The sequence below is a fragment of the Pezoporus occidentalis genome, unplaced genomic scaffold, assembly GCF_034315485.1.
Source record: "Pezoporus occidentalis ecotype Australia unplaced genomic scaffold, CSIRO_AGI_Poc_V1 ctg250, whole genome shotgun sequence".
Lineage (NCBI taxonomy): Eukaryota > Metazoa > Chordata > Aves > Psittaciformes > Psittacidae > Pezoporus > Pezoporus occidentalis.
In genome coordinates, this window is record NW_026914395.1 from 1,009,149 (window position 1) to 1,028,464 (window position 19,316).

General features: G+C 68.5%; 2 protein-coding genes across 2 annotated transcripts; one reads left to right on the plus strand and one right to left on the minus strand.

Annotated features, from left to right (window-relative positions):
- Positions 1-2,037: 2,037 nt before the first annotated feature.
- SIGIRR (single Ig and TIR domain containing) lies at positions 2,038-7,265 on the plus strand. Its single transcript, XM_062623345.1, has 10 exons — positions 2,038-2,164; positions 4,331-4,451; positions 4,552-4,738; positions 4,823-4,953; positions 5,137-5,277; positions 5,360-5,503; positions 5,577-5,673; positions 5,750-5,900; positions 6,405-6,579; positions 6,724-7,265. Exons 2-10 carry the CDS (start codon positions 4,445-4,447, stop codon positions 6,906-6,908), a joined length of 1,218 nt encoding a protein of 405 aa, XP_062479329.1. The 5' UTR covers positions 2,038-2,164; positions 4,331-4,444; the 3' UTR covers positions 6,909-7,265.
- Positions 7,266-8,217: 952 nt separating this feature from the next.
- PKP3 (plakophilin 3) lies at positions 8,218-18,833 on the minus strand. Its single transcript, XM_062623346.1, has 14 exons — positions 18,749-18,833; positions 15,884-16,052; positions 14,833-14,909; positions 13,956-14,677; positions 13,300-13,423; positions 13,004-13,208; positions 12,632-12,806; positions 12,245-12,362; positions 11,818-11,985; positions 10,647-10,832; positions 10,224-10,377; positions 9,693-9,885; positions 9,226-9,313; positions 8,218-8,588 (listed from the first exon to the last, which is right to left on the minus strand). Exons 1-14 carry the CDS (start codon positions 18,785-18,787, stop codon positions 8,553-8,555), a joined length of 2,454 nt encoding a protein of 817 aa, XP_062479330.1. The 5' UTR covers positions 18,788-18,833; the 3' UTR covers positions 8,218-8,552.
- Between the last annotated feature and the right edge of the window lie 483 nt (positions 18,834-19,316).

A 19,316-nucleotide genomic window follows, 5' to 3' on the forward strand; every position in this document is an offset into this window, starting at 1 on the left:
TCCGGCAGCCGGACCGCGCTGCTGCGGGCACCAGCGGGGCCCTCCCTGGAGGGGCTCGTTCAGCACCCGCGGCCCTGGCCACGCAGGCGGCTCCTCGCTGGGGGGCACGGGCCGAGGGCCCATTCCCACCGCAGCAGCGCTCCCCCGGTACCCTGCCCCACACGAGGCCCGCAGCACCGGTATCCCACACAATCCGCCCCAGCACGACTGGGGACCGGCGGCGCCCCGCCGAGCGACCGTGCGCACAGACCTACCCGCAACCCGCACGCTCGCTTCAGCGGGCGCCATCCCCACCCGCCTCCATCCCCGCACGGAAGCTCCCCGGTGATGGGGGGGCCCCGGTGCACGCCGCCTCCCGCCGCCGCCATGTCGCTTGGCGCGGGGCACGCTGGGAGCGGTAGTGCGGCGGCGGCAGCCGCAGGGGGGGCTCAGGGGACGCGGGACTACAACTCCCAGCGTGCACCGCGCGGGCGCGCTTCCGGCGGGCTGTTGCCATGCAACCGGGGCGGGCGGGAGCGGCCATGGGCGGCGGGAGCCGGGCGGGGAAGGCCCGGGCGGGAGCAGCTCCTTGCGGCAGCCCCGCTGCGCCCGGGGCTCGATGCCTTCCCCGCCCGGCGCAGGCAGAGCCGCTGTGTCCGCGGTGGGGCCGGGGGAAGGCCGCAGGGGCCCCTCCCGCGGCTGCTCACGCACCGCAGGCTCCGGGGGAGGTGAGGAGGGTGCTGGGAGCCGACACCGTCCCCGCCCGCCTCCTCCTGCTGCGTCTGGGGCCTCCCAGGAGGAAAAGAGCCCCTTTGCTGCCCGCTCTGGCCCCAAAGACAGGGGCGGCACCGCTGTGGGGCAGGGCTGTGGGGCACGGCTGTGGGGCAGGGCTGTGGGGCACGGCTGAGGGGCACGTTGGTGTTTCACCAGCGGAGGCTGCTGTTGTGCCGTTGCTATGCCCAAAGCCCGTGCAGTCTGTGCCTGGGGCCTGCAAAGGCTCCCAACACAGAATCCCAGCCGGGTTTGGGCTGGAAGGGACCTCAAAGCTCCTCCAGCTCCAAGCCCTGCCACGGGCAGGGACCCCTTCCACTGGAGCAGCTTGCTCCAAGCCCCTGTGTCCAACCTGCCCTTGAGCACTGCCAGGGATGGGGCAGCCACAGCTTCTCTGGGCACCCTGTGCCAGCGCCTCAGCACCCTCCCAGGGAAGAGCTTCTGCCTAAGAGCTCAGCTCAGTCTCCCCTCGGGCAGGTTCAAGCCATTCCCCTTGGCCTGTCCCTCCATCCCTTGTCCCAAGCCCCTCTCCAGGTTCCCTGCAGCCCCTTCAGGCACTGGAGCTGCTCTCAGGTCTCCCCTTCACGCAGCAGAGGGGCAGGATCCCCTCCCTGAGCTGCTGCTCACGCTCTGGGGGTACAGCCCAGCACACGGGGCGGGTCTGGGCTCAAGCGCTCACTGAAGCCGGGTCCTGGGGAGCTGCTCCTCACCCAACAGCTCAAGTCCTGCTCCTCAAGGCTGCTGCCATCTCGGTTATCATTACCAGTGATGCCGGCCCTTTGGCTGGGTCCAGTTCCCTCTGACCAGAGCAGCCACAGACCTGCTTTCACCTGTCCAAGAGGCTTTTAACATGGCCAAGGGGAAGGAAACAGGAGCCCGCAGTATTCCCATGGGCCCAGCCTTTCCCCCCTCCCTCCATCAGTAACTCACCTCCACGAAGCCAGAGAGCACCGAGTTTGCCAGTGCTCAGCAAAGCAGAGCCCCAGACACCGGCTCTGCCCCAGGCTCTCCCCACGTCAGACACCTTCACCCCCGGCACAGTCCGGTGCAAGCCCCCGGCTGCAGATCCGGTATTACCGGTGGTGGCGGTGCGGGCTCCATCCCGCCCCAGCACCCCCAGGAGCTCGCTGGGAGCACTGCGGGATCCCCGGGCGCGCTGCTTCCCCCTCCCTGTCCCCCTTTTCCCCTCCCCTAGAGCCGGGCCGCGGTCACGGCAGGTTCAGGTGAGCCGGAGGTGGAGCAGGGGAGGAGGGACCGAGCCCTGGTGCAGCCCTGCCATTGGGGGCACAGGGCAGGGGCTGGCACGGGAGCGCATAAACCGATCCCAAAGGGAAGGAAAGAGGAAGGAACCAGCAGAGAGCGGCACGGGGGCAGCGAGGGCAGGAGCCGCGGCCGGGCACGGGAAGCGCTGAAGGTAAATGCAGCTTCTCCTCTGCTTCCCCTTCCGTGCCCATGGCCTGGATGGGGCCAGCGGGGCTCTGCCCTCTCCCCACCAGCCCTGCTGCTCCTCGGCTCTCCCGCTTGCTCCCTGCCTCGTGTTCCCTTGCCGGTGCTTTGGGGGCACGCTGCAGCCCAAACCGTTGCCGACCACCACGCAGCGCCCATGCAGTGCTCTGCTGTGCTTGGAGCAGAGCCGGGTGTCCCCAGCGCCAAGAGCTGGGGAATGGGAGCGTGCTGCTGCCCCTTAACCTGTGCTCCTCCCTCCAGTCGCAGCCCTGACACCGGCCACCCTCGGGGCACCCACTGACATTTCTTGCCCCAGAGCAAAGAGGCCCCAGATGGGTGTTCAGGGCGGCCTTGAGCTCTCTGGCCAGGCTGTATCGTGCTGGCGCTTCCTTCTGACCAGCAGTGTCCCAGTGCCTAAAGGAACTGGATGAGCTTTAAGGTCCCTTCCAACACAAACCAGCCTGGGACTGTTTGAAACGATTTACAAGTGCCGCAGCCAGGCAGCACCAAGCAGAGCTGGATCATCCCCACCAGGCAGGGAAAGGCCCTCGGCTCCCTGGTGTAGCATCTCCCATCCCCTTCCCCATGCAAAAACTGGGTGGGCCGCCTCCTCTCTGTCCCCTGTTCTTCCGTCCCTGGTGCCACGCAGCTAACCTTCAGGAATGAGCCACTTCAGCTCAAGCTGAACACGTTACAACCGTCCCTCTTGGACCTTGACCCAGCTTCACCCCACGCCTGGCACCAGCGCTGCTGTGCCAGAGGGAAGCAATGAGCCTCGGTTCACAGCACTGCTGCAGACCCCCTTCCCCGGCCACACCAGCAGCAGATTCAGCTCCTCCAGGGCCTCCCCAGCCCCACTGATGCCCAAACCAGTTTGGCACAGGGCTAGAGGAGGCTGTGGGGCAGGACAGCCGGGAAGGTGTTGGTCCCTGCTGCTCCTGCTCCGTGGGACGTGTTCCCAGCCCTGCGGAGCCACCAGCACCGTCACGTCCTTGATCCCAAAGCGCACCCAGTGCCTGCTCCCGGTGCTCCTGCAGGTGTCCAGGGATGGAGGAGCCCGGCCCCACTGCCGGGCCCTGCTTCCCCCATTGCAGCAGTGCCCTGTCCCACTGCTGTCATTTACCCGTGTCCTCCCTGGGCCCCCTCCCGCGGGCCCTTGCAGCGATGCTGCTGCTGACTGAGTGATACCAGCCGGGGGCCCGTTCCCCCGGTCCCCGGGCACCGTCCTCGTGCTCCCCCCACCTGCACCTTGTGTTGCTGTGCCTGGCCCCAGGCATGGCTGCGGGGCAGCAACGCGCTGAGCCTCCTAATGCGAGGAGAGAGCTGCACCCGCTGAGCTCAACACCAGGAGCTCACAGGGTGGGAAGCCTGTTCCTGTAAATCACAGAGTCCCAGCCTGGTTTGGGCTGGAAGGGACCTCAAAGCTCCTCCAGCTCCAATCCCAACCCCTTCCACTGGAGCAGCTTGCTCCAAGCCCCTGTGTCCAACCTGGCCTTGAGCACTGCCAGGGATGGGGCAGCCACAGCTTCTCTGGGCACCCTGTGCCAGCGCCTCAGCACCCTCCCAGGGAAGAGCTTCTGCCTAAGAGCTCATCTCAGTCTCCCCTCGGGCAGGTTCAAGCTGTTCCCCTTGGCCTGGCCCTCCAGGCCCTTGTCCCAAGCCCCTCTCCAGGTTCTTTCCTTGCCTTTAGGCACTGGAGCTGCTCTCAGGTCCCCCATAAGCCTTAATTAAACCAAACCACCCCACTGCTCACTTCGCCGTTTCAATGGGCGCACAGGCTGAAGCAGCACTGCAGCCAAGACAGGGTGTTGGTGGCATGCACAGGGTCCCACTGAGCCCCCAGACACAGCCATGGGGACATCTCGCCCCATGGTTGAACCACAGCTGCGGCTCGTGTCCCCTCCCTGGCCCCTGGCTTGAGCCGAAGCCACGCTTCAGCGTCCTGCAGCCCCTGGTTGGTCATTAACCACCCCCTGCCTGGCTGCGGGGCTGCAGGGAGCTGTCACCGTGACCGGGAAGCCCCAGAGCAGCGCCCGCTGCCCCCCACCCGCACCCATGGGGACCCCCGGGGCGCTCCCTGTGCTGCCCGCCCGCAGCCACCAGCACTCCCGGGGCCGTGTCTGACCCGTTCCAGGCCCGGCCGCCCCGCACCGGTGCCGGATGGACTCTGACCCCGGAAGAGCCGGCAGCGCGGGGCCCTCCTGGTGCCGGTGATGCGGCAGCTCCCGGCGCGGCGCCCCGGCTCACCATGGCAGGTGGGTGCAGGATGGGAGCTCAGCACTTCCAGCAGCGATGGAGCCCCCACGGGGTCCCACTCCCTGCCCTGGCTTCACCGCTCCTCCCGTGTGCCCCCAGACCCCTGCAGCGTCCCCCCCGAGGTCCTGGTCCCCGCCACCAACCAGACACTGGAGCTGGCACTGGGCGCCCGCGTGGTGCTGAACTGCACTGTGCGCTGGGCGGGCACCGGGCTCTGCCAGCACAGCCCCGCATGGAGCAAGGACGGGCAGTGGCTGGGCAACGGCAGCAGCCAGGACACGGCCTGGTAAGCAGCACACCATGGGGGTGTGTGTGTCTGTCGGGGTGGTCGCTGCACAGCCCAACCCACAACGGCCCCGTCTCCCCACAGGTTTGCCCCGAATGCCTCGGAGCAGCTCCTCAGCAGCGTCCTGCAGCTCAACCTCACACAAGACAGCGACTTCGGGGTGTTTGCCTGCTGGGTCAGCAATGCCACGGCCACCTTCACCCTGCGGAGAGCAGGTAGGGACACAGTGGGACAAAAGGACACCTCCAAGGAGGTCCCACTTGCCACGGGCAGGAGCAGCAGCCCCGTGGGGACCATCGAGGTGGGTGGTGGGGCATTGCACCCCACTGGTGCCCTACCCCAAACCCCTAAATCCGCCGCCAGTCCTTCAGCTCACCGTGCCATTCCTGTGCTTGCAGAGCTGGCAGGGCACGTGCCCGCGGTGCTGGCAGCCCTCCTGGTCCTGGTGCTCCTCATGCTGGCCGCCGGGCTCTACGTGCGCTGCCGCCTCAACGTGCTCCTCTGGTACCGGAACCGCTATGGAGAGCTGGAGATCAACGGTGAGACCCCGGGCAGGGCACCGGGGCGGTGTCCCCTTGGGACCCCCCCAGCATCACCCCCTGCCTGCCGTGCCATCCGCAGACGGGAAGCTCTACGATGCCTACGTGTCCCACGCCCCCGCCCCGGATGACCGCAAGTTCGTCCACTTCATCGTGAAGCCGCAGCTGGAGAACCGCTACGGATACAAGCTCTTCCTGGACGAGCAAACCATCCTGCCCAACGCAGGTGGGAGCAGCCCCGTGCGGGGCCGGGCCAGGCTCACAGCGGCACCCCGGGGCTGACCCCCCTTTCCCTGCAGAGCCATCAGCAGACCTGATCATGAACGTGAGCCGGCGCCTCATCGTGGTGCTCTCCATCGCGTACCTGGAGCAGGACTGGTGCAACAGCAGCTTCAGGTAGGAGCGGGTCCTGCCCGCGCCCGGGGCAGAGGAGCCGGCGGGTGCTCGGCTCTGGCACAGCGTTGTCTCACAGGGAAGGGCTCTGGAGGCTGCTGGAGCTTTCCAAGAAACCCATCTTCATCGTCTTCGAGAGCCAGTACCGGGAGATCCACCACCCCGCCATCACCCTGCTGCGGCAGCACCGCGGCGCCGTGACCCTGCTGCTGTGGCGAGCAGGCTCCATGGTGAGAGCCGAGCAGGACCTGTCCCAGCAGCCCCCCCACTGCCGTCCCAGCACCCCCCCACTGCCGTCCCAGCACCCCCCCACTGCCGTCCCAGCACCCCAGTTTCCGTCAGCCTCCCCACAGCACTCCGGGGCTGCTCCCTGAGCTTTGCTGCTCCTAACGGGGACTCGCTATTAGAGAGCAAACACCCAACCAAACCAGCCCCGAGCTGGTGCTGGGTCCCCACGCCCGGGTCAGGAGCCCCCCGGGGTCTGCCCCAGCCAAGGCACCAGCGTGAAGCCTCAGCTCTCGGGGTGAAGCTGCTCCGGCCATGCCAGGGCCAGGCTGGGAGCGGAGCTTCGGAGCGTCCCAGCCGGTCGGGCCGGTTTCTCCACCAGCACAGCCCTGGCCTTGGCTCAGCTCCCGGTGCAGGGAAGAATGAGCTGAGCCCCACCGAGCCCTGCATGGGGCTGGGCTGGGCTGGTGGCGCTCCCAGCGCTGCCCATCTCCCCCTGCCCCACACAGACCCCCTCGTCCGACTTCTGGAAGGAGCTGTGCCTGGCCCTGCCCCGCAGGGTGTCCTTCCAGGGGCCCGTGGGGGACCCGCAGACCCAGCTGCAGGAGGACAAGGACCCCATGCTGATCCTGCACAGCAGCTACCTGGACAGCGGCGAAGACCTGCACCCGGATGGGGACCTGGGTACAGTCCTTGTCCCCTTGACCACCTGGGGGGGGGGCAGATGCGCGCTGCAGGTCCCGTTTGGGCTGTGCTTCACCCTCCCAAGAGGCTCAGCCCCTTCCCCACCACCCCCGGCCCATCCTAACCCATCTGCCCCATCTCCAGGCCTCCGGGAGTGCGTGTTCCGGAGCCCCCCTCCTCCGCGCCTCGCCGCGCCGGTGCCTGCCGGGACGGGGCAGCCGCAGCTCAGGGACGGGCAGAGAGCAGAGATCGACGTCTCGGACCTGGGGTCCCGCAACTACGGCGCCCGCACGGACTTCTACTGCCTGGTGACAGAGGACGACGTGTGAGCGGGGCCCTTCCCACGGGCTGCGTGGACACAGCAGGGCTGGGGGAGCCCGGGCTCTGCCGTGGGACCACAGCCAAGGTCGCAGTAGGAAAAGGATCCTTCCGGCAGCACGCCCCATGGTGGGAAACCATCACCAAGGGACACCGCAGCCCATGGTGCCTGGGCACCTTCGGGTGCTGGGCCCCTCTCCTTCGCCCTGTGCAGCAGCGGCGTTTTTCTGCCTGATGGACCAGCACTGGGATGGGGGATGCTCTGAGAAGAAACATGCCCCAGTGCCAAGGGAATGGCCTGCTGGGGGTGGCCCTGGCACCCCCTCTTCCATGGCAACCCCCGTGGCAATAAAACACTGCTGCACAGAGTGGGTCCCATCCCCCTGCAGGGATGCGGGTGCCACCAGCGGGTCTGTCCGCACCGTGGCTGGTGGTGCTGGTCCCATCCCTGGGCCACATCCTGTCCCCATTGCACCAACCCGCAGCAGCACCCGGCGGGCAGCGGGGCTCACGGCGTAGCGGGGGGACAGCAGCAGGCAGCGTTCAAGGCTTTATTTGGGGACACGCAGGGCTCAGGGTGTTTCTACATGAGAATGGAGAGGACAACGGCACCGAGACACCCGGCCTGGGCCATGTGGGTGCCAAGCACTGATGGGTGACACCAACACCAGCTGTGCCACCCGCTGCCCCCAGCCTCCCCTCTCTACCTGGTGTCCCAAAGGGGGTACACAGCACCCCAAGCACAGCAGGGTCCCCCCAGCCCCACACCCGCAGGCAGAGCAAAGCCACCCCACAGACACCCGCACCCCCGACAGGGAGAGCTTTGACCCGGCACCCCCCCTGCCTGTGCCAGGCACCCACAGCACCCACAGGGCACCCAGCACCCAGAGAGCACCCAGCACACCCAGAGCATCTCCCCACCCCACGGGGAGACACCACCCAGCAAACACAACCTGGCCCTACCCAAATCCTGCTCGTGCAGCAGGGGCCAGGCCCAGCCCGGAGCGGAGCAGAGCAGCCACCGAAGAGGGGACAGTCCCTGGGGGGCTCCTTGCAGAGAGGGCATGGGCAGCCTCAGTCACCCCCCAGCCCACCCCTGCAAAGGGGGGAATTGGCACCGCCGCACACCAATAGAGCTTCCCAGCTCCTTACAGCCACCGGGCACCCCCTAACACCTGGGAAGCCAGCTCAGACCTCCCTGAGCATCCCTTGGGCCACGCAAAGCCCCGTCCCCCCGTCCCTGCCCCAGGCAGGGCAGAGCCTGTGCACCCCACGGAGTGCCCCACACCAGCCCCTGGAGCACGGTGATTTGGGAAGCCCCCTCCCCACCTCCCTGCAGGAGCTCCCCAAAGCCTGCAGCTCCCGCTGAGCCACGAGCCAAGCTTTGCTGTGCAGCCAGGCCCCGCCCGGAGCCTGCAGGGTCCCCAGCTCTGAGCACCCCTGGGTGCCATGGGGCAGCCCCTCGCTAACTGTGGTCCCAGCGAGGCCAAAAGCAGGGGCTGGGGTTGGGGCTGGGCAGGAGCGAGGACGAACGTCCCCATGCGGGGAAGGGACCCGGTGGGGGCGCGGGGGACGCAGCGGGGTCTACGCTACGGAGCGGGGTCCGGTGGTGAGCAGCCGAGGAGGCAGCACAGGGCAGCGCGATCCCGGTGTCCTCAGAGCCCGAGGAAGTCCTCCTTGCGGTACCCCTTCTGCAAGCACACGTGGACACGGTCACCCCCTGCCCGCGCCTCCCCGGCGGCCGGGAGTGCGCGCACGGAGCCACTGTGCCCCGGCATCAACCCCACCAGGGCAGGGACCAGCGCGGGGACGATGCTCTGGGGACATCCCACCCCTTCAGGAGGGGGAATCATGGAGCTGGGGCCCATTGTGCGCCTGGGAGCATTCCAGGTAATCCCAACATCCCAGCCTGGTTTGGGCTGGAAGGGACCTCAAAGCTCCTCCAGCCCCAATCCCAACCCCTTCCACTGGAGCAGCTTGCTCCAAGCCCCTGTGTCCAACCTGGCCTTGAGCACTGCCAGGGATGGGGCAGCCACAGCTTCTCTGGGCACCCTGTGCCAGCGCCTCAGCACCCTCCCAGGGAAGAGCTTCTGCCTCAGAGCTCAGCTCAGTCTCCCCTCGGGCAGGTTCAAGCCATTCCCCTTGGCCTGTCCCTACAGGCCCTTGTCCCAAGCCCCTCTCCAGGTTCCCTGCAGCCCCTTTGGGCACTGTGAGACTGTTCCAAGTCTTTGGGTTGTGGCTTTTCAGGGTGAAGCCCGTGGCCTTGCCTCCCTCAGGACCCACCCCAGGACCCCACCGGTGGGACGGGACACGGAGGCTGGTACGCACCATCTTGAAGTCCCGGTGGAGCTTGTTGTATTGCCACATGTTGCCCAGGAGGCTGGCTGCTGCTCGGGAGGACTTCTCGTTGTCCGAGCTGGCCAGGGACAGGGTGCAATGAGCTTTGGGTACCAGTGCACGCAGGGTAGTGCCCATCAACCCAAGGATCCCACCCCAGAAGGGCCCTAGGGGCTGAAGACAACACTGGTGGGAAGAGGCAGAAGAGTAAAGGCTGGAGCCCACCGCAGAGTACAGGGTGGCAAGCAGTGAGCGGTGAGGAGCACCCAGATGGGAAAAGGTGACTGCACCCCAGCCCATGGGGGGGTGTCCAGAGGACGTGGCCAATGAGGCCACTCTGAGCTGCTCTGGGGCCTCCCGACACCAAGCCTTGGGAAGGGAGCCCTCACCGGACCAGGGGAACAGGGGCAGGGCAGGACCGGAGCCCGGGTGTGAGCAGAGCAGAGAGGAGCCCCCACCTGTCCCTCCTCTTCTTGATGTAGAAGAGCTTCCTGAGGCCATCGAAGTAGACGATGTCGCGGGCGGCCATGGGGCTCTCCACCACCAGGTTGTTGAGCACGGCGATGATGTTCACGACGACATCGGCCGGCGGAGCCTTGTCCCCGATGCTGCCCGGCAGCTTCTCGATCAAGTGGCTGACCACCTTGGTGGCTGCGGGCGAGGGCAGCGCGTCAGGGCCGGCGGCTGCACCGGGCACACGCGGCAGCCTCGGGGTGCACTGAGGGGACGGAGGGACCAGCACCAGGGATGCCTCAAGCCTCTGCCTGGGCACCCGGGATGGGAGCTGCGGGGACGAGGACAAAGCCAACGGGACGGTGGGGCTGGAGGCGGAGCGCAGCGTGTGGGGGGTGTTTGGTCCTGGGGATGGAGCGGCCACCGCATGCATGAGAGCAGGGACGCAGTGGGCAGGAGGGTGCTGGAGGTAACTGGAGGGCAGGGTGAGGAGGAAGAGGGCGGAGGGCGGGCGCCGGGCTCCTCCCCACACTCACACATCTCGTCCTTGTTGCGGGCGTGGCGGGACAGGTTGCGGATGAGCCCGGTCAGGGAGCGCAGCTGGTGGTGGTCGGCGGTGCGGACGCGGTCCAGGACCGGGTTCAGGATGCGCTCCTGCTCCAGCGCCAGGCGGCTCAGCACGCCCGCCCACTGCGGGGCACACACTGCTCAGAGACGCCAATGGGACCCAACGGGACGCCCACTGCCCCCTCCTCTTCCTCCTCCTCTTGCTCAACAGGGCCAGGTCGGGTCACCCATGCCTGGGTGGTGAGTGGTGCGACGGACACGTTCCCCACCCAGGACAGACCGGTACCAGCCCACATGAAGGTGCATCCCATCCCAGCCCTGTGACTGGTGCGGTGATGGGGACACCCAGGCCAGACGTGGCATCCCCCCCCCGGACCCCCCCGCGCCCTCACCCTGCGGTCCCCAGCGGTGATGTTCTGCAGCGCGCCCGAGGCCGCCTCCGTGGTGTGCTTGTTGAGCTCGCAGCGCTGCAGCAGCCGGTTGTAGATGCCCACGATCTGCGGGTTCCAGAGCCACTCCATGCCCTTGGGGTCCTTGGAGACCTCCGTGAAGGTGACGATGTCCGCGTTCAGGTAGTGCTGTGGGGAGGGTGCTGTTGGAGCCGCCGGGATGTCCCCCTGCAGCACCCCTCAGTCCCCCTGCAGCACCCCCCAGTCCCCCTGCAGCACCCCTCAGTCCCCCTGCAGCACCCCTCAGTCCCCCCGCAGCACCCCCAGTCCCCCTGCAGCACCCCTCAGTCCCCCTGCAGCACCCCCCAGTCTGCCTGCAGCACCCCTCAGTCCCCCTGCAGCACCCCCCAGTCCCCCTGCAGCACCCCCAGTCCCCCTGCAGCACCCTCAGTCCCCCTGCAGCACCCCCCAGTCCCCCTGCAGCACCCCCAGTCCCCCTGCAGCACCCGTCTACCTGCAGCACCTCACGTCCCTGTGCATGCCCTCCAGTCCCCCTGCAGCACCCCTCAGTCCCCCTGCAGCACCCCCCAGTCCCCCTGCAGCCCCCCTCAGTCCCCCTGCAGCACCCCTCAGTCCCCCCGCAGCACCCCCCAGTCCCCCTGCAGCACCCCTCAGTCCCCCTGCAGCACCCCCCAGTCCCCCTGCAGCACCCCCCAGTCCCCCTGCAGCACCCCGCAGTCCCCCCGCAGCACCCCTCTGTCCCCTGCAGCACCCTCAGTCCCCCTGCAGCACCCCTCAGTCCCCTGCAGCACCCTCAGTCCCCCTGCAGCACCCTCAGTCCCCTGCAGCACCCTCAGTCCCCCTGCAGCACCCCTCAGTCCCCCTGCAGCACCCCGCAGTCCCCCCGCGCCCGGCCTCAAGCCCCGGGCAGCCCGTGCCGGCTGTGTCACACCCGTGGCGCGGCAGAGCGGGGGCTCAGCGCCCTGATTCACGCCACGCTCCTGAATCACCTGCGCTGAGCTCATCCGCGTGTGCCAGCCCTGAGCCGAGGCCGGCGTCCACCTCCGCCCCGCATCCACCTCCGCCCAGCATCACCTCGCTGCCGGCCGCATCCTCCCGCTGCCACCCCAGCCCCGGGACACGGTCCCAGCGCCCCCCCAACCCCGGCGCTGACCTCTCGCGCCTTCTTGCTCTGGGGGCTGAAGCAGCCCACCAGCTCCCCCGTCACCGTGCTGCTGGTGCTCCGCCGGTGGCCCTCCAGGCGCTGCAGCGAGGACGGGGGCATCTCGTCGTACAGGCGGTAGGAGAGGTTGCGCAGGACGCAGACCGCGTTCTCCACGCTCTGGGTGGGGGAGATGGGGCACGGGGGTGTCAGTCCTTGTGGCGCCTGACGGGGCATCTCTAACGGCGCATCCCCATGGGGCTCCATCAGGGTCGCCCCAATGCCACCAGCGGTGCCCAGTAAGCCCAGATGGAGCCGGGCTGGTTTTCCCACCATCCCGTCGAGATGGGCCTTTGCACCGCGATGGCCAGGCTGCCAGGAGACGGGGAGCAGGACCACATCCGAGGGCACCCAAAGCCTCCCAGCTCCTGGGGCTCACCTTGTCCTCTGACTTGCCCACTTCCAGGGAGCTGTTCACATAATGGATCATGGAATCCACCAGCCCATGGCACTCGCGCATCTTCTGCCGGGTCTGCTGGCTGGCAGAGCTGAGGTTCCTGCATGGGGAGCGTGGGTTCATCACAGCAAGAAGGGGCTCCCCCACGGCCACCCCTTCGTGGCCCTAGGACCACCGCGGGGAGGGCAGCTGGTCCCTGTCCCATGGGGCTGCCCAGGCTTTGCCTTGATGCACGAGTGCTGCAAGGGATGGGGACGCAGAAAGGGGCTCTGGAGGCCTTGCTCCCTACGTGCACAGCACGCGTGGTGTCTCCTGCTCCACCCAAACCTGTACCCACGGTGCGAGGACCGGAGCCGCCCCAGCAGGTACCTGAGGAAGCCGGTGGAGTTGTAGAAGATCTCGGCCTCTGAGGGGTTCTGCTGGATGACACCCGAGCCCCCCAGCCCCGAGAGCGGGACCAGCACCAGGTCCGTGAGCTGGTCCAGCGTGTCCCGGGCCAGGCGGTCCTTCAGGTTGTCACTGGAGGAGAGGTTCCACAGGATCCCTGCGCAGAGAGGGATCCTCAGTGCCGGGAATGGGGGGAGCGCACCCACCGCGGGGGGCTCGCGTCAACACCCACGGACAGGAGCGACCGTGGGACAGGGTGGGTAACGACAACACGAAGCTGTCACCCCCGGCATCCCTATGGGACGGGTCACCGCGTGCCACCCGCCCGGGGGGGGCCCTGCCGTGCTCCCCAACCTGTGACGTTCTTGCGCAGCTCGTCGTCGGGCTCCCGCAGCGTCCGCATCAGCTCGTAGATGCCGTTCTCCTCCACCAGCGCCAGCTTGTTCTCGGCGTTGTCGTAGATGAGGTTGCGCATGGCGCCCGTGGCGTGGCGCTGCACCTCCTGGTTGGGGCTGTTGAACAGCTTCACCAGCTTGGGCATGGCCTGCAGGCTGCGGGCCTGGAGGGGACAGCAGGGGATGGGGCTCCCTGGGCTCCTCCACCACGCAAAGGGGCAGGGGCACCCCCTTGTCCTGCCCCCGGGTGCTCACCTGCTTCTTGGCGTTGCTGTCGCTGTAGCACTTGTGCTGGAGGTAGGCAGCGCCCAGCACCTGCAGGTTGGGGTCCGTGGCTATCAGGTACTTCACCGCCGAAGGCAGGTCGATGTCGTCAAACCTGGAACCATGGGCGGTGAGGAGGGCACAGGCAGAGCAAACCACAAGGGTCCCGCACGCCTGCACCTCGGAGGAGAACCATCAACCCACGGCGCTCTTGGGCATGAGATTCCAGACCCAGCTTAGTGAGCATCTTCCTACCCTGGTGTCTCAGCATGTGTCCATGAGAGAAGCTAAACCCCCACACAGGACATGCCTGGGGCCAGCCCATGCCATGCTCCGTCACTATGGGGTCAACTTACTCCCACCATAGAATCACAGAATGGTTTGGGTTGAAGGGGCCTTAAAGCTCCTCCAGCTCCAACCCCTGCCACGGGCAGGGACCCCTTCCACTGGAGCAGCTTGCTCCAAGCCCCTGTGTCCAACCTGGCCTTGAACGCTGCCAGGGATGGGGCATTTGCCTCCATCTCACCCCTTCTCCCGCACCCCTCGCAGCAAGGTAGCACCAGGCAATAGACAGAAGGGTTTGCCCTCGACCAGCTAAGGGGGCGACAAGGCCCAAGCTGGTGCTGGCCACCCCCGCTGTCACTCACCCCCCCGACTGGTGGCTGAGCAGGGTGCTGTGCCCGTTGTACATCTCCATCCCGCGCTGGTCCTGCAGGTGGTGGCTGGACTCGGCCAGGCTGCGCACCGAGGGCGCACGGGAGCTGTGCTCCACCATGCCCAGGTAGGAGCTGCCTCCCGAGGCCTGCGGGCCCGCGGGGATGCTGCCGAAGGAGCCGGTGCTGAGCCGGGAGCGGTTGTTGCTCTGGAACCGCTGCAGCGTGCGCATGGCGGGCGCGCGGATGGTGCGGCTCTGCGGCGCCTCGCTGCCCTCCAGCCACTCCGAGCCCGCCTTGGCGCTGGAGCCGCCGCTCATCTGCCGCTCGAAGGTGTAGGAGCGGGTGAAGCCGCCGCTGCCCTGGCTCCGGTAGAGCGGGCGGTGGCCCACGGAGTCCAGCTGCTCCGAGAGGACGCTGTAGCGGTCGTCAGCCACGGCGTGGGGCGGCAGCGGCCCCTCGGCCAGGCGCAGCGAGCGCAGCGACAGCGTGTCCAGGTTCTGCCGCGCGCGGTAGCTGCGCTCGTGGAAGGAGCTGGGCCGCGGGGAGCTGGTGGCCGCCTGGGACATGGCGTAGCCGTAGCCCCGGCCCTTGGCCAGGCCCCCGTTGCTGATGGTCGCCATCCGCTTGTGCGGGGTGAGGTCCACGGCCGAGCGCGAGGACCAGCCGCTGCCCTTCAGCGTGCCGAAGTCCTTCTTGGTCAGCGGCTGATAGAGCTGCGGGGGGAGCAGGGGTGAGGGGTGCCCTGAGCCTGCCCCTCCATCCCCACCAGCGGTGGCACAGCCAAAGCTGCAGCCAGGCTGGGTCTCTCTGGCGTCCCCAGCTGCCGCAGCGACGGGCAGGGTCAGGGGATGAACCCCACAGTACGTACCGAGGCTTTGGGGTCCACACCATTGCTCTGGGAGCGGGAGCTGAAGGAGGAGCGCAGGGCTGTGCCATACTGACTGCCTATGGGAGGGAGATGGGGGGGGATCAGCCAAAGGGGGGGTCGTGGGGACCAGAGATCCCACAGCTCATCCCAGAGGGACCTGCGTCAGGAGCCACAGGGGACAAGGGAGCAGGAGGACACTGCCTTCGCCTGCCTGCTGACCAGGGGCAGTGCCAGCCTCCTGCCTTTCATCCTGCCCCGACGGCAAAGGGAGTAATTGCCACCTCGGCTAGGACATGGCGGCTCAGCCGTAGCCGGATCAACAACCCAGGCACCCTCAAACCCAGTGCCGGCTCCGCCACCCTGGGGACGGGATCCCACTGTGGGGACGGGATCCCACTGTGGGGACGGGATCCCAGCCGGGACCAGCCCCACCGCCCCCTTCACCACCGCCGCAGGGCCGCTGGCGGGCACGGGGCCATCGCCAGCGCCGGCAGGGATGGGACCGTGACTCACACCCGCCACGGGGCAGCCCTGGGGGTGCCGAGGGGGTCTCACGTCTCCCCCCACCGCCGAGGCCCCCAGCACCGCGGATCGGGGCCGGCTGAACCCCGGCACCGGTGCGGGGCGCAGCGCAGGGCGGAGGCCGGGAGCAGACGTTAATGGAGGAGCTTGGAGCCCGGCCAGAGGCGCAGCTCAAAGGCTGGCAGGGACGGGCAGGGAGCTGCCGGGACAAGCAGAACCCCCCCCGCCCCCCCGACCCAAGCAGGGAGCGGGACCCCCCAGTGCAAACCCTCCCGGGGGCAGCGGGGAAGCTGAGGCACGACCGCTGAGTGGGGCAGAACGAGCCCGCAGTGGGGCCGTGCAGCCCCTTCCCCGGTGCTGGGGGTGCGGTGGGGGCTCAGCCGGGTGGGGGCACCCCCAAAACCCCGCTCCGAAGTGTGAACCCAAGCCCAGTGTTGGCCGATGGGCCCCCGACGCGCGTTCAGACGCGTGTGCCCGGAGTGGGGGGGACGGGGGGGACACGGGGGGGACACGGGGGGGGTTCTCCCACCTCTGGTGCCGTCGCCGTGGTCGGGCGCGGGGCCCCTCAGCATCATGCGGATGCGGACCTGCTCCTGCACGCGGGCGCTGCGCAGCCGCTGGGCCTCGGCCGTCTCCCGGCTCCTGCCGTCCAGCTGCCGGTCCGACGGCAGCGCCAGCGAGCACACCCCGGCCTCGGGCTGCAGGGCCGAGAGCAGGAACGCGTTGGTCTCCTGCATGGCGGCGGTGCGGAGGCCGAGGCGAGCGGCCGCCCTGTGCAGGTGAGCGGCGGCGGCTCCCTCAGCCCGGCCCGCCCCGCGCCGCCACGCCCGGGAGGGAGGGGACGCCCCGGCCCCAGCGCCGCCAGCACCGGTGACACCGGTGACATCAGCACCAGTGACACTGGTGACATCAGCACCGGTGACACCGGTGCCAGCACCCGCGGTGACCTCGCCGGGACGAGGGCGCGAGGGAGCAGGATGCCCTCGAGGGGTCTGGGGGGGGTCGTACCTGTGGCTGCAGCGGTGAGAGCCAGACCCACCGTGGGCAGAGCCACCGGTGAGCCACAGACCCCAAAGAGCCCCCCCAGTGAGGCCTCAGAGACCCCCATTGGCCCTCCTGTGAGCTCAAGACCCCTAGAAAAGCCCCAGAGCTACACGGGGACACTACAGAGAACCCCAGACCCCCAGATTGCCCCTCTGGCAATCCCCAGACCCCACATGGCCTCCCCCCCTGCACCCGGACCCCACGTAATCTCCCTGTTGACCCCTAGAGACCCACATCATCCTTCCAATGAACCCAAGACTCCAGGTAACCTCCCAGGAGAGCCCTGGGCCCATGGCCCCACCAGCGAGCCCCAGGCAGCCTCCTCAGAGAGCCCCAGACCCCTGAGCCACCCCCTAGGAGCAGCCGGCACCCCAGAGAGCTCTCACTGACCCCAGCCCCCGGGGCTGCCCACCGCCAGCAAACCCCTTCGGCGGGGGGCTGGCCCGCCATAGGGCCGAGCAGGGGCTCATTGGCGGTAATTACCGGGCGGGCCCTCCCTGCTTTGCTTTTCAAATGAGCCGGGAATTAAAGCCGGAGCTAACAATGACTAAAGAAGCGAGAAGGGGCGGCTCAGCGCCGGCGGAACCGAACGCGGTGACTCAGCCGCTGCCACCACAGGTACTAATTAGCCTCACCCCACCCGCCTCGGCCTCCAGGGACACCCCGAACCCCCCAGTGCAGTGAGCAGCTCCCGAGACCCCCACGGCCCCAGCGCCCATCGCTCCGACAGCCCCTGAGTCCCTGCTGCGCTGCTCACTCCTGAACCGAGCTGCGTCCGTTCTCTGCCGTGCTCGGCCCCGGGGCTCTGCCCCTGCTCATGGCACGGCGCTGGTGGCTCCAGCGCAGCGCCGGGGCTCAGGAGCCGGCGCTGGCTCTTTGAAGGGGAGCGTGGCACCGCGGCCGCGGCTCAGCCCCTGGCGTCAGCGCCCCGAACCCGCCCGGCCCCGGCGTTCCGGCCCCAGCTCTGCCGGCTGCGGCTTGCGCCAGGCGGCGGTGACAGCACCGGGGCGGTGCTGGGAGGGTGAGGAGGGCGGCTGGCCCTAAGGAATGTGCCGCCGTCAGCAGGAGCAGCGGCGGGTGCCGGGGTGGGGTGGCAGGAGCTGCGGTGCGCGGTTTGGAGTCACAGAGTCAGGTTGGGGTCGGAGGGACCTGAAAGCACCTCCGGTTCCAACGGCACGGGCAGGGACCCCTTCCACTGGAGCGCCTCGCTCCGAGCCCGTGTCCAACCTGGCTTTGTTTTGGGGTGATGGTCCCCGCTTTGCTTCCCTCCCCAAACCCCCCGGGGCCGCAGACCCCGGTGCCACCATCGCATCATGCCCAGGGGCCAACGGGGGTGACACCGCCACCCCCGCCTCCTTAGCCGATGGGTCCCACCGGACCCGTTGTGGGTACAGGGATCACCCCAAGGGCCCCCCCTTTTTCCCTCCCCGTGACGCCTGCCCACGGGAGCGTCGGCGGGTGCCCGCGTTTGGCAGAGCTCAGCGGGACGCTCCCAACGCTCCGGCTGAATCACGGGATCCCCCCGGGAGCAGGCGGGGAGGGCGGATCGCTCCCTGCAAGCCGCTGCCTGCCCGCCCAGCCCGTGCCAGCACTGGGGGGCTCGGGGGCGGCCCGGAGCCCCTCCAGCCCCGGGGACAAAGCGGGTCCGGGATGGCCCTGAGCCCGCTGGCAGCCCCGTTCCCCCAGGATCCGCCTCCCTTCCGAGCCCCCATCCCACCGGTGTGACACTGCCCTGCTGCTGGGAATGGGGCTTATGGGGGGGCTGAGGCAGGTTTGAAGCCAAAACGGGCAGCGCTCCCCTTGTAAAGCGGTTTGTTCATAGGGAAAAGCATCGGACGGGAGGAGGAATGCCCTGGGATGCTTCAAAAGTAGCAAACTGGCACAAAAAGTCCCACGATTGGAGCAAAAAGCGGGGGTTCCCGAGGGGACCCACCCACAGTGGGGGTGACACAGGGTTAAATTAACTCGGTCTGCGGATCCCAAACGCGGTCACTGATCCCCAAGCCTGGAGGCTGCCCTATCCCTCCCTTTGCAGGTGACAGAGCCACATCCCCGGGGCCACCCCAGCCCCTGGGTGCGCCTCATCCCCGGGCACCCGGACGCCGGTGACACCCGTCCCACACGCGGCTCCCGGGGAAGCCGGTGCCGCTTCGGGAAGGGAGGGGCCGCCGCAGTCGGGCACCGCACGCGTGCGAGAGCCCCGCGGGGGAAACGGAGGCACGACGAGAGCAGGGACGAAGCCTCCGGGCAGAGCGGAGCGGGGCCCCCGACCCCGCGGCCCCGTCCCACCCTGGGCGCGGGTGGCACCGGTGTCCCGGGGGACCCACGCTGGGCACCGGCCGGCACGTACCTTGCTGGGGGGCCCCGGAGCGCCGTTGCCCTGCAGCATCGTCCCGGGCGGCAGGGGCACCCCTGGGTGCTACCGCGGGTGCCGGTGCAGGGTGGGCGATGCCGTCTGCAGTGGGGCCGGTGCAGCGGGCGTGGGGCTGAGCGCGGGCCCGCCCCGGGACCTACCCAACCAGTCTCCTCTTCACAGGCGGGTGTTTTGCATGAGCCTCCAAACCCGCTCCCCTCGCAGCCAGGTGTGAGCTCCTGGGGCTGCTGACGGCCCCGCTGTGAGCCCCGGGGGGCTGCGGGGTGCCCGGGGTCCCACTGCCCCATCCCTGGAGCCACGTCGCATCCTGCTTTGTAACGCTCCCAACAGTCACCGTTAGTCCCCACCGCCGTGGCCGTGGGACAAAGTGTCCTTCCCACCGCATCCCCTTGAGCCATGGGGCACTCATGGGTACAACAGGAGGGGTTTGGGGGCTGCCCAAAGGAGATGGAGGGAGGCAAAGCTTGGGGGGGGTTGGGGGATTTTAGGATGTAGGGGGCTCCCCCGGGGGATCACAGGGAGATGTTTGTGTGCGTGGGATGCA